General features: G+C 37.4%; 1 protein-coding gene across 8 annotated transcripts in view; it reads left to right on the plus strand.

Annotated features, from left to right (window-relative positions):
- The window catches only part of PHTF1 (putative homeodomain transcription factor 1), a 77,950-nt gene that overhangs the window by 37,394 nt on the left and 26,919 nt on the right, over positions 1-13,637 (plus strand). For 7 of the 8 annotated variants that reach the window (XR_006335701.1, XR_006335698.1, XR_006335696.1 and 4 more), the window contains exons 6-11: positions 2,867-3,023; positions 4,215-4,349; positions 5,650-5,809; positions 8,933-9,106; positions 9,206-9,295; positions 10,881-11,102. Coding sequence is in view for 1 of the 8 variants with exons in the window: in XM_043876808.1 (XP_043732743.1) it covers positions 2,867-3,023; positions 4,215-4,349; positions 5,650-5,809; positions 8,933-9,106; positions 9,206-9,295; positions 10,881-11,102 (938 nt within the window). In the remaining 7 variants the exon portion in view is untranslated. The remainder of the gene's footprint in view (positions 1-2,866; positions 3,024-4,214; positions 4,350-5,649; positions 5,810-8,932; positions 9,107-9,205; positions 9,296-10,880; positions 11,103-13,637) is intronic. The other variant, XR_006335700.1, reaches the window with a different exon arrangement.

A 13,637-nucleotide genomic window follows, 5' to 3' on the forward strand; every position in this document is an offset into this window, starting at 1 on the left:
TTCATAGTTCTTCACTGACTGTATCAGATCCTATCCTTTGAATCTGTTTGTCACTTCCATTCTATAATCAGAAAGGATTTGATTTAGGTCATACCTGAATGGCCTAGTGGTTTTTCCCTTCCTTCGTCAATTTAAGTCTGAATTTTGCAATAAAGAGCTCATGATCTGAGCCACAGTCAGCTCCAGGTCTTGTTTTTGCTGACTGTATACAGCTTCTCAATTTTCGACTGCAAAGAATATAATCAATCTGATTTTGCTACTGACCATCTAGTGATGTCCATGTGTAGAGTCATCTCTTATGTTGTTGGAAGAGGGTGTTTGCTATGACAAGTGCATTCTCTTGGCAAAGCTATTAGCCTTTGCCCTATTTCATCTTGTACTCCAAGGCCAAACTTGCCTGTTACTACAGGTATCTCTTAACTTCCTACTTTTGCATTCCGATCCCCTATGATGAAAAGGACATCATTTTTGCTGTTAGTTCTAGGAGGTCTTGTAGATCTTCATTGGAACCATTCTTCTTCTTCGGCATTAGTGATTGGGGCATAGACTTAGATTACTATGAGGTTGAATGGTTTGCCTTGAAAATGAACCGAGGTGATTCTGTCACTTTTGAGATTGTATCCAAGTACTGCATTTTGAACTCTTTTGTTGACTATGAGGGCCACTCTATTCCTCTAAGGATTTCTTGCCCACAGTAGTAGATATAATGTTCATTGGAATTAAATTTGCCCATTCCTGTCCGTTTTAAAATGTTCACTGATTCCTAAAATGTCGATTTTCACACTTTTTTTTGGATGTATAATAAGTAGAATTTATTTAAAGTATACAGTGCAATGCGATTGACATATATATACACCTGTGAAAATATAATCAAGGTATAATAAATCAAGGTAATGAGCAAATCCACCATTCCCCGAAGTTTTCATTTGCTCATTTATAATTCATCCCTCTCCTCTGTCTCCTTTGTTCTCTCCTAGAAATCACTTATCAGCTTTATACTAATACAGATTAGTTTGTATTTTCTAGGATTTTATATAAATAGAATAGAATCTGTGTTCTTTTTTTGATTGACTTATTAGGAAAATTATTTTGAAATTCACTCATGTTGTATGCATCAGTACTTGATTCCCATTGTTGAGTAGCATTCCATTTTTCTGAATAGGACATAGTTTGTTTGTATTTTCACCTGTTGATGGATATTTGAATTTTTTTCAATATGGGACTATTCCAAATATAACTACTATGAGTATTCAGATACAAATATTTGTGTGCACATATGCTTTCATTTCTCTTGGCTAATACCTAAGAGAGTAATGACTTGATCTAAAGGCACTCCCAACATTCCATGTCTTTCCTTAGTCCCAAGCAATGAACCTGGGCACTTTGCCTATTGTATAAAAACCTTGCAGTTTTCTAGGTTCATTTAACACCCGTGCCCTTTACAATACAGTTGCCATATGCATTATAATTACCTATGTTATAAACCCCACAAGATAACAATTTTTGTTTTAAACCAGTCTGTACATTTTAAGTAGAGTAAAATGACAAATTGTCTTTAATTTTACCAAGGTATTTACCATTTGAAATACTGTTCATTCCTTCTTGAGGGTCCACATTTTAAGGAATAGAAGTAATGCAGGTCTTTGGTGAGAAATCCTTAGTTTTTTAGTCTGAAATGTTTTTGTTTTACTGTTGCTTAAAGGTTATTTTGTCCGGGCAGAGAGGAGGGTGGATCGTATTGCTGTTGTTATTTTCCAGCCCGGCCGCGATATCTCAGTGTCTTCAGCCCTTCACTCCTTCGATGTTCACTCTTGCCATCTCCTGTTTGACTATTTCCAATTTACCTTGATTTATGGACCTAACATTCCAGGTTCCTATGCAATATTGGTCTTTACAGCATCGAGCTTTACTTTCACCACCGACACATCCACCACTGGGTGTCATTTCTGCTTTGGCTCAGCCTCTTCATTCCTTCTGGAGCTATTTCTCTCTTCTTCTCCAGTGGCATATTGGACACCTACTGACCTGGGAGGTTCATCTTTCAGTATCATATATTTTTGCCTTTTCATACTGTTGATGGGGTTTTCAAGGCAAGAATGCTGTTCAGGGTATTAGGGAATGAAATTAATTTTTCTCCACATAGAAAAGTTCATATAGCACAAGAATCATCTTTATGTTCATGTCTGAAAGAACTAATCTGTAAACTTGTATCTGGAAGTTTTGGGAGATAATTTGCGATATTTTTCTGTTTCTTTCATTTTTTATATCTTTGGATATTTCATACATACAGAGAGGCAATGTAGCATAGCAGTTAACAGTAAGGACTCTAGGAGTTCCCTACTGGTCTAGTGGTTAGGGCTCCAAGCTTCCGCTCCAGGGGCCTGGGTTCTGTCACTGGTTTGAGAACTAAGCTCTCACATGTCACACTGTGCAACAGCCCCCCCCCCCCCCCCCCACCTCCCAAAAAAGACTCTGAAGCCTAGCTGCCTGGGTTCAAATCTTAGATCTACTAATTGCTACATATAACTCTGGGCCTTGGAAAACACTATTCCTCTGAGCAGAGCAACAGTACAAAGGATTATACGGCAGCTAGTTGTTTTGTGGTGGAAATATCTAGAAATACCTAGACTATCATATTGCCAGAAAGGCATATCCTCTGGACACATCATTCTTCACTTGCTCTGTGATCTAGGCTTCAGGTTCTCACCTAGCTAATGTGCAGGTGGATTGTACTGAAGGAAATTGTGTGCTTTCACTTGTACACTCTTTACATGATAGAGTTTTGGAGAAATAATCTATATGGTTATTAGAACTGATTTTAAAGATGAGCTCTAATGGTTTCCATTTTGAAACCTTTTCTTTTCAGTGATAGCACTCGTGTTATATTTTATGATGCCTATCGTGAATGTAAGTGAAGTCCTCGGACCCTTGTGCCTTATGTTACTCATGGGAACTGTCCACTGTCAAATTGTGTCTACTCAGATAACAAGGCCATCAGGGAACAACGGAAATCGGAGAAGAAGGTGAGATAAGAAGTTACACTTGTGGTTGTGTATTTTCTGGGAGAGGCATTGTAGAACAAAATCTTGGAGTAAATTAATAAAAAGTCTTCCTCTTTTGCATATATTTTTCATTATTTTTTTGGCTAGAAGAAATGAATGCTTCACTTTTACTTTTCTCCCTGATGCTAAGAAACTTTGTCATAAACTTTTAATCGGGAGGGGGTCATTCAGTACAGTTGTTTAAAAGGAAAATTCCTATACTGTATTATTCTTTACTAAAATTTACCTTAAATAATGATTTTGGTAAAGCATTCTTCACAATTCAGTCTTAAAATTTGGTGAAAATTCACTATATACAAGGATCTTAGTGTGTCTGATTAATGGTATTAATGTTCTTACCTTTTTTCAATAGTAAATAAATTGATTTCTATATGTTCTAAACTTTTAATAAAGATTTAACTTGTCTACCCATAGGATTCATATCATGTCTTTACTGATCATGTGCTATGTGTGGGTTTTGGAACTGTTAAACGTTTTTAAAGTATATATGGTATTATCTTCCACAAGTCATCTTTCCTTAGAGTACCGATAGGTTTTTGTTCCCGCAAGGAGTTACTGTGTAAGATTTTTTCATTTGGTGCAAAGAATTTCAACATATTTATACTTATTTTTGAATGTTATTTTATAACCATGTTTTTTCCCCCCCAGAAAAGAATATTCCTTGAAAATTCAGTTTAATTGATTTAATGTTTTCTAAAGAAATTAAATATTTTGCTGTGTCTCATTGGTATTTACAGGATATATCTTTTCACTGCATAGGATATCCAAAAAAATGATTGCTTGCTATTATTTCATGTTTCCCTGATTAAATGTGCCAAATGGGTAGATTTCTGACATCTATATTTAAAGAAATTGGTCATTTTTTTTTTTTTTAGTGTTTCCTGAAAAGACTATTGGTCATATATAAGAAAATTTTCCTACTAGTAATATTTTTGAATAGCAGTTCTATTTCTTTAATGAATGAACAAAATGATACCTTTTGGTATCTTTGGAATCTGTTTTTGCCCTTAAATCAGAAATGTTCATGCATAATTTATCCTCATTATGAGAAGTTCATTGTACTTACTTTCAGGTGGTAAATGGTAGGGATATTCTAAGCAGAAATAGAAAAGGTCTTGAATAATCTGAAGTTGTTGAAATATTTTTTTGTAGAAAATTACGAAAAACTGTGAATGGTGATGGGAGCCGAGAAAATGGAAATAACTCCTCTGATAAAGCCAGAGGAGTGGAAACTTTGGAATCTGCACCCCTTAATGGTAGTTTTTGGAGGACTCTCTTTGGCAACAGGTGGGAAGTCTTATTAATACTTCCCACTTATTAATACTTCCCAATTTTCACATTTTCACCAAATTAATACTTATTAATGCTTCCTATAAAATGGAAGTTTTACTTGTTTTTGTGTTCACTTTAGTGTTTGCATAGTATATAACCTGATGAGGTTTTAGGAGTATGCAGTGTAAGCATATTATCATAGTGGTGTGATTTTTTTTTTTTTTTTTTTAGTGGTGTGATTTTTTAAAGTTCTAGAATGGTTTGCTTATTCACAGTGTCACCAGTGTCTGCTCTATTACCCATAAGTCCAGTTATCTACCATAAAAGTGTCATTCTGTTTGATCTTTAATGGCTCTTTAGACCACAAGATTACAGAAATATAAATACTCTAAAAGATTAAATATTTTAAGCCATATTGGCAAATGTCTTGAGAGAAAGAAGAATTTTTAAGAGATGAGGTATTTTTTCAGTGTGAAAGCTGATTCCTCTTTAGGTGTGGGATGCAGGGCAGGAGGCTGGTGTCAATGGGCTGTAGGACAGAAAGGGAGATGAATTTAGGGTAACTTCGACCTCCTTCATGATTTTGTAGGTCATGACAGTGGTACTGTGACTCAAAGAAGTACTTATTTTTGTCATATATTAATGTTTGTGACTCAAAAGTAAAGTGTTCTGCAGCTTCATTTTTGAAGACAAATTGTGTCCACATATTTTTCTAAAGTTGACACTTTCGTTGAAGCATTTGAGTTCTTTGTGCTGAACATTTTGCTGGGCACTGCATGTTCCTCTTCTCAGTGATTTACCATCTTATTAGGAAAGTAAAACTAGCAGGTATGAGGCAGTCACAACAATGTAAAAACATCATAAATGGCATCATGCTGGCTAAAGGCCATGCAGTTCAGCAAATGGAATGATCATTCTGGAGTGAGACAGTAGGCAGGAGTCATGGAGGAGCTGAGAGTTACTGGGCTTTGAAGGACAGAAGAGGAAAGACATCCTGTGAAGTGGCAGAATCAGGCAATGTGAGGGAGGGGTTGGCTTTGTGTTTGAGAGGAAGACTGTGAACCTACTTCCTTGCAAAACCAAAAAGAACAGGATTCCTCTCAATTAACTGACCCAAGTCTTTGGAGACTAGAGAGAGAACTATATTCTGGCTTCCTACACCCTTAGGAAAGCTGGAGAGCCTGAAAAACACGATTTCTGAATCTTCTTGATTTCCAGATTAACATATTCTACTCCTCAGAAGAAAAGTGGTTTCATGAAAGACACTACTTTCAGAAAACTAATTATTAATCATTTTTTTCCTTTAAAAAAATAGGATGAAAAGAGTTAAATTAATATGTAACAGAGGGACGGAAACTGACTATGATTCAGGTTGTCTGCATCCTATCATCAAGAAGAGACAGTGTCGACCAGAGATCAGAATGTGGCAAACAAGAGAGAAAGCAAAATTTTCCGATGGAGAAAAGGGCCGTAGGGTAAGGTGTAGATGAGTATAAATATCACCTGGTCCTTTTCTTGTGTAAAATGTTCTATTCTTAGACTCTACTAAAAGCACACAAAAGATTCTAATAGATTTGTGTCATTTGAAATGTAAAACCAAAGGACATGAAAAGGAGAACACCTTGAAGTATAATATGAAGACTTTACCTTATTCTTCCAGTTTCTAGGGCCAGAGCTTGTTGTTTTATCTGCCCCTTGTCCAGACTTAGGAGGAGGCTGGTAGATTCAATGAACAGATTGGTGTAGAGGCTGCCATGTCATCTTCTAGAGGGGCAGGGACAGTGTGTGTTAAGGTTTGGGATAATATTTTTATGTTTATATAGAGCTATTATTCTGCTTTATGTCTAAAAATGACTATACTTTTATGTTTTAGTCATGAAATATTTTCTTATTTGTTAGACTGTGGCATTTATGAATTATAAAAAGAGCTAAGTCTTTTGAGCCATTACTGCAGTCAGGCACTATTCTAAGTGGTTTACATGTAGTAACTCACTTAATTGTTTCAACAGTTCTGTGAGATAGATGCTTTTATTTTTTAAAAAATGTTTTAATGGAAGGATAATTGCTTTACAGAATTTTGTGGTTTTCCGTCATACATCAACAAGAATCAGCTATAGGTACACCCATGTCCCCTCCCTCCCAGACCTCCCTCCTACCTCCCTCCCCATCCCACCCTTACAGATTGTCACAGAGCCCTTGTTTGAGTTCCCTGAGTCATATAGCCAATTCCCATTGGCTGTCTACTTTACATATGGTATTGTAAATTTCTCCATAATCTCCCCTTCTCCCTCCTCTCCTCCCTCCATGTCCATAGGTCTGTTCTCTATGTCTGTTTCTCCATTCCTGCCCTGAAAATAAATCATCAGGGCCATCTCTTTAGATTCCACATATATGTGTCAGTATACAGTATTTATATTTCTCTTCTTGACTGACTTCGCTCTGTATAATAGGGTCTAGGTTCATCCACCTCATTAGAACAGATTCAGATGCATTCCTTTTTATGGAAGGAACTCCTCAGGAAGGCTGAGTAGTATTCCATTGTATATATGTACCACAGCTTCTTTATCCATTTATCTGTCAGTAGACATCTAGGTTGCTTGCATGTTCTAGCTATTGTAGGTAGTGCTGCAGTGAACATTAGGGTACACATGTCTTTTTCCAATTTTGGTTTTATCAGGGTATATGCCTAGGAGTGGGATTGCTGGGTCATGTGGTGGTTTTATTCCTAGCTTTTTAAGGAATCTCCATACTGCCTTCCATAGTGGCTGTATAAGTTTACATTCCCACCAGCAATGCAAGAGTGTTCCTTTTTCTCCACACCCTCTCCAGCATTTATTGTTTATAGACTTTTTGATGATGGCCATTCTGGCTGTTGTTAGGTGGTATCTCATTGTAGTTTTGATTTACATTTCTCTAGTAACGAGTGATGTTGAGCATCTTTTCATGTGCTTGTTAGCCGTCTGTCTGTCCGCTTTGGAGAAATGTCTCTTCAGACGCCTTTCCCACTTTTTGATTGGGTTCTTTGCTTTTCTAGTATTGAGCTGTATAAGCTGCTTGTATATTTTGGAAATTCTTTGTCAGTTGTTTCCTTTGCTATTATTTTCTCCCATTCTGAGGGTTGTCTTTTCGCCTTGTTTGTAGTTTCCTTTGCTGTGCAAAAGCTTTTAAGTTTCATTAGGTCCCACTTGTTTATTCTTGTTTTTATTTCCATTAATCTAGGAGGTGGGTCATAGAAGATCTTGCTTTGATTTATGTCATCAAGTGTTCTGCCTGTGTTTTCCTCTAAGAGTTTAATAGTTTCTGGTCTTAGGTTTAGGTCTTGAATCCATTTTGAGTTTAGCTTTGTGTTTGGTGTTAGGTAGTCTTCTAATTTCATTCTTTTGCATGTAGATGTCCAGATGTCTCACTTATTGAAGAGACTGTCTTTGCCCCGTTGTATATTCTTGCCTCCTTTGTCAAAAATAAGGTACCCGTAGGTGTGTGGGTTTATCTCTGGGTTCTTTATCTTGTTCCATTGGTCTATATTTCTGTTTTTGTGTCAGTACCATACTGTCTTGATGACTGTAGCTTTGTGGTATAGCTTGAAGTCAGAAAGGTTGATTCCTCCAGCTCCATTCTTCTTTCTCAAGACTGCTTTGGCTACTCAGGGTCTTTTGTGTTTCCATATAAATTGTGAAATTTTTCGTTCTAGTTCTGTGAAAGATGCCATTGGTAATTTTGATAGGGATCACATTGAATCTGTAGATTGCATTTGGTAGTATAGTCATTTTCACAATATTGATTCTTCCTACCCAGGAACATGGAATATCTCTTCATCTGTTTATGTTGTCTTTGATTTCTTTAATTAGTATCTTACAGTTTTCTGTATACAGGTCTTTTGTCTCTTTAGATAGGTTTATTCCTAGATATTTTATTCTTTTTGTTGCAGTGGTGAATGGTATTGATTCCTTAATTTCTCTTTCTGATTTTTCATTGTTAGTGTATAGGAATGCAAGTGATTTCCGTGTATTGACTGTATCCTGTTGCTTTGCTGAATTCACTGATTAGCTCTAGTAATTTTCTGATAGTTTCTTTTGGGTTTTCTGTGTGTAGTATCTTGTCATCTGCAGACTGTGAGAGTTTTACTTCTTTTTGATCTGGATTCCTTTTGTTTCTTTTTCTTCTATAATTGCCGTAGCTAGGACTTCTAAAACTATGTTGAATAATAGTGGTGAGAGTGGACATCCTTGTCTTGTTCCTGATCTTAGAGGGATTTATTTACTTATTGGCATCACCTTTCTGATGAGGAACTTGAGGCCCAGAGAGATTTAATTACTTATCTAAAGTTACATAGCTAATAAGCAGAAGAGCTGTGATTCAGACTTGACTTTGACTCAAGCCTGTGCTTCTAACCTCTACATTATTTAAATTATTTAGTTTCAAGAAAGCTTAATATTTTTCTTTATTAAGACCAACGAATATGTAGGTTTGTTCAGCTTTGACTTAGTTTACTTTTACTGCTTCTTAGTTTTTTTTTTTTTTTGCTTCTTAGTTTTTATACACACAGCTTACTAGAGTCTTCTGGATGGTCCCCTGTGACATTGCTGTTCTCTTTGTAGGAGTCTTTTAGGCGTTTGGGTAATGGGATTTCAGATGATCTGTCAAGTGAGGATGACGGCGAAGCCCAAACACAGATGATGATACTGCGGAGGAGTGTGGAAGGGGCCTCAAGTGACAACGGTTGTGAAATTAAGAGTAGAAAATCAATACTTTCAAGACACCTAAACACTCAGGTAATTTTTATTGTAGTTTGTTAAAGTATAGGTATTAATTCCCAAGTAACAAAGTGTTTAACATATTTTCCTGTCATTTGTGGTCTTGATTTTTGGCAGGTAAAAAAGACCACTTCCAAGTGGTGCCCTGTTGTGCGGGATTCAGATAGTCTGGCTGAATCGGAGTTTGAATCAGCAGCCTTCAGTCAGGTAATGTATCCTTTTTCAAGGCATATTCTTGAATGTAATAAATTTTATCCATTCCTTTTTTTTTTTATTGGATGCAGAGGAGGGGGCTAGCAAATATATACATAACTTTAGGATAACCAATTGAAAAAAAAAAAAAAAAGAATGGTAAAGGGCTTCCCTGATGTCTCAGATGGTAAAGAATTTGCCTGCAATGTAGGAGACCTGGATTTGATCCCTGGGTCAGGAAAATCCCCTGGAGAAGGGAATGGCTACTCATGAATTCCAATATTCTTGCCTGGAGAATTCCGTGGACAGAGCTGCTTGGTGGGCTACAGTCCATAGGGTCGCAGAGAGTCAGAAATGACTGAGTGACTAACACTTTCACTTTTTCCTCTGCCTCCAACTGTCTACCTATTTAGCAGCTTTTTTTTTTTTTTTTTTAATCTATCAGCTTTTATATGACTAGTCACTCAAGAAAAAGAATGAGCTCTTTGTCTTTGACCTGATCTTAAAAGTATCATAGATGATGCCCAGAAAGAGATTCCTCAATCCCTAGATGATGAGAGCCAGAATACTGGAGTGGTTAACCATTTCCTTCTCCACGGGTCTTCCCAACCCGGAGATTGAACCCAGGTCTCCCGCATTGCACGCAGATTCTTTACTGTCTGAGCCACCAGGGAAACCCACTTGGAATATGGAGTTTATTCTTAAGCATTGTTTCTGTGTAAGTGGCCTTGTTGCTGATGAGGACAGATATTTGAGAAGTGAGAGATGGGAGCAGTAAGTCTGCTTATCATGAAAGCTAATGGACATATTATACATTTGCTGTGTTGTGCTTAGTCTCTCAGTCGTGTCTGACTCTTCGGAACCCCACGGACTATACTGGCTCTGTGAGGTTTCTCCACACAAGAATACTGGAGTGAGTTACCATGTCCTTCTCCAGGGGATTTTCCCAACCCAGGGACCGAACCCAGGTCTCCCACATCGCAGGTGGATTCTTTACCATCTGAGCCACCAGGGAAGCCCATTGTACATTTAGGACATTATAATTCAGAGATGAGGGGAGCAGATGGTGGTAGTAGCTTTTGATTGGCAAGGTTGTTGGGTTGTGGAAAAACTTTCATATTTATGTTTATACTGCAGGAGAGCTACAATGTCCATACTCTCCTCTGCTTGATTACCCTTTCCCCTGTTTGGCTGGGTTCCCAGATGTGATTGTGTCTATGGTCAAGCTCACAATATTTAGAGTAGAAGACACTTTGGGTGTGCCAGTAGGCTCAGCCACACCTACTCTCAGAGTCGGCCCTCAGAATGTGTTTGCAGGAGTCACTCCCATCCCAGGGCACCTCAGCTGAACAATCCCATGACTTGGCAATACTTCTCAGAGTCCTCTTTTATAGTTTGTTAAGAGTCATCAGAGTTCACGTTTAAATATGAAAGTATATTATTGTTATGTGAAGTCTTGTCAACAAAGGCATGGTGATCAGTTTATGAGAGCATGCCAGTCATCACCATAGGTGCCTTATTTTCATTTTATTTCAGATACATAGTTGTTTTTAAAAATGAATGAAAAAAATTTTTTTTGGTTTTTGTTTTTCCCTTAAAGGGCTCTAGGTCTGGCACGAGTGGTGGCTCTCGAAGCCTCAACATGTTGAGAAGAGACTCGGAGAGCACCCGCCACGACTCGGAGACAGAGGATATGTTATGGGATGACCTGCTGCATGGCCCTGAGTGCCGGTCGTCTGTCACCAGCGACAGTGAGGGGGCACATGTGAACTCCCATCACTCAGGGGCCAAACGGGATCCCAAAGAGGATGTTTTCCAGCAGGTCTGTACAGGTGATGATTTACTGACCTTTAATGTTTACCGTGTACTTACCATGTGATAGGCACCGTATTATCTCTCTTAATTCTACAATAACCCTGTAAGGTGGACCCTTATTATCCCTAATTTAGAGATGAAGAAATTGAGCGTAATTTGTAAGTGAAGATGTTGGACTCAGTACTCAGAAGAAAGCACTCTCTAATTCCCCTAACCTAACTGTTTCTTCCTAATACCTTTTCTTATTTTCCTTAGAATGATCCTTATGGATACTTTAAAGTGAATACTTTATACGAGCAGGGTTGCTCGTGTAAACTGCTCGTATGGATACTTTAAAGTGAATACTTTATACAAGCTCATATAAATTGCTTGTATGGATACTTTAAAGTGAATATACGAGCAGGGTTGCAGTAACCTCATATTGTATTTTCAGATATATCACAGTATTTTATGTGAATTACTAGGAGATGGCATTGCTTTCTTCTCTAATAATTTATAAAGCAAGTGATGCTTTTAATTTCAGGTTCTCTTTTAGTATCTTAAAATCAGATAGCCTGGAAATGGGGATTCTTAGGTTATTTCAACCTTCCAATCTAGGAATTCATTCTTCAGAAATGTTTTTACTTTCTTTCATGTAGTAACAATAGTTCCTACTTCTTAGAAACATTGTGATATATCTAATGAGATAATTTAAAGTGCTTAGCACTATCTTGGCAAAGAGTAAGTAGCCAGTACATGTTAGCTTGGTTATTACTATTTCTGTCAGATGATTGGTTTTAAGTAATGATGATGATGACGACTGTTCTCTACTTAAATACTTGTGGAGCTGCAGTGATTATTTCATGAGCTTATCCCACTGCTCGCTGGACTGAATGATTAGAAAATGGTTTTCATATCAGTCCTTCCTGTGTTTAATGCCAACGATCATGACTCTTCTTAGTTTTTTTTTTCTTTTTCTTAGTTTTATTTTTTCTTTTATTTTTTCCACAATGACTTAATAAATAGTGGATGTTGGATATTCATTTCTTTAATTACTGAATTTTCTTAATTCTAAGATACCTTAGATTTAGGTTATACGTTATAATGAAAAACATTCTGCTTCATTAAATGTATACAATTTTCTTAAACTACCTGGAAACAATATACACTTTATCACTAAAGTTTTAAACTTTCCCCTCCAATTTTGCTATCAAAATTTGAATCTGAATATTCTTTCCATTCAGTCTGAAGACTCATCTAAATTACATTAGCCTTTGGTAGTAATGCATAGCATCATGATGATTTCCACCTTTGTACTTTTGGGATTTATGGTATAATTTTAAGGCACATGTAAGAATAACTAGGTTAAGATGAAACTCACCATGTTAAATCGAGTGCATCATTTCCCAGTTCTCCCACCTAACATGTTCTTCTTTTAGTCCCCATATTTCTAAATACCACCACTAACCACCCAAGTCAGAAACCTTGGGGCCATTCTTGATGCCACCACTGCCCCCTCTCAACGTGCCCCCCTCCCCCGCCCAGCCCCCGGCTGCCATCCCCTGTACCTAATCTATCATCACATTTTCTTGATTCTGCTGTGTAATATCTGCATCTGCTCATCTGTGTCCACCCTGCTTAGTGGATGGCTCTCATCTGGATGCCTAGAACAGCTTCTCTAGTCTTGTTCCCTTTGCTTCATTTTCCACACTACAGCTGGAATGATGCTTCTGAAATACAAATCTGGGACCTCCTGGTGGTCCAGTGGTTAAGAATCTGCCTTGCAATGTGCAAAGAACATGGGTTCAATCCCCGGTCAGGGAACTAAGATCCCACATGCCTTGGGGCAGCTAAGCCTGTGCGCCACAGCTAGAGAGTCCACAGGCTCTGGAGCCCACACACCACAACTGCAGAGCCCGCACACTGCAGCTATGACCCAACTCAGCCAAGTAATTAAATAAAATTAAAAAAATAAAATACTAAAATTGTTTTTTAAAAGTACAGATCTGATGCCATTCCCCTTACAATGCTTTAACTGCTTTCTTTTTCCTTTTGGATTATTTGCTTCTGTTTATTTACTTGATACAGTCTCATATGGTATAGTTCGACTCAACTGAACTTCTTCCAGTTTCCTCATGTACTTCTGGGTCTTTCCACAAACTGATTTATTTGCCTGAAGCACATTTTTCTCCAGTCCTCTTATCCTTTGGGTCACTCCCTTTTGTCTTTCAGGTCTTGGCTCAGTTGATACTTCCTTAGGAAGTCTTTTTAATATGCTCCTAAAGCATTCTTCCCTTCCCTTATCACACTATGCAGTAACTTTATTTAATCATGTCTCCTTTATAAGTCTGTAAACTCCTTGATGGCAAGAACCTTGTGTCTTGTTCTCCATTATATACATAGTTCCTGTTAATAGTAGCTGATTAATAAATATTTTTTTTGGCTAAATCGGTTAATAGATCCATAAATGCTCATCAGCATTGTGCTGAGCATTGTTGTCAGAGAAGAAATACGCCATATGATCTTTTAAAAAAAATAACTTATGTATTAGTTTGGGGATAAG

Source organism: Cervus elaphus, chromosome 20, assembly GCF_910594005.1.
Source record: "Cervus elaphus chromosome 20, mCerEla1.1, whole genome shotgun sequence".
NCBI lineage: Eukaryota > Metazoa > Chordata > Mammalia > Artiodactyla > Cervidae > Cervus > Cervus elaphus.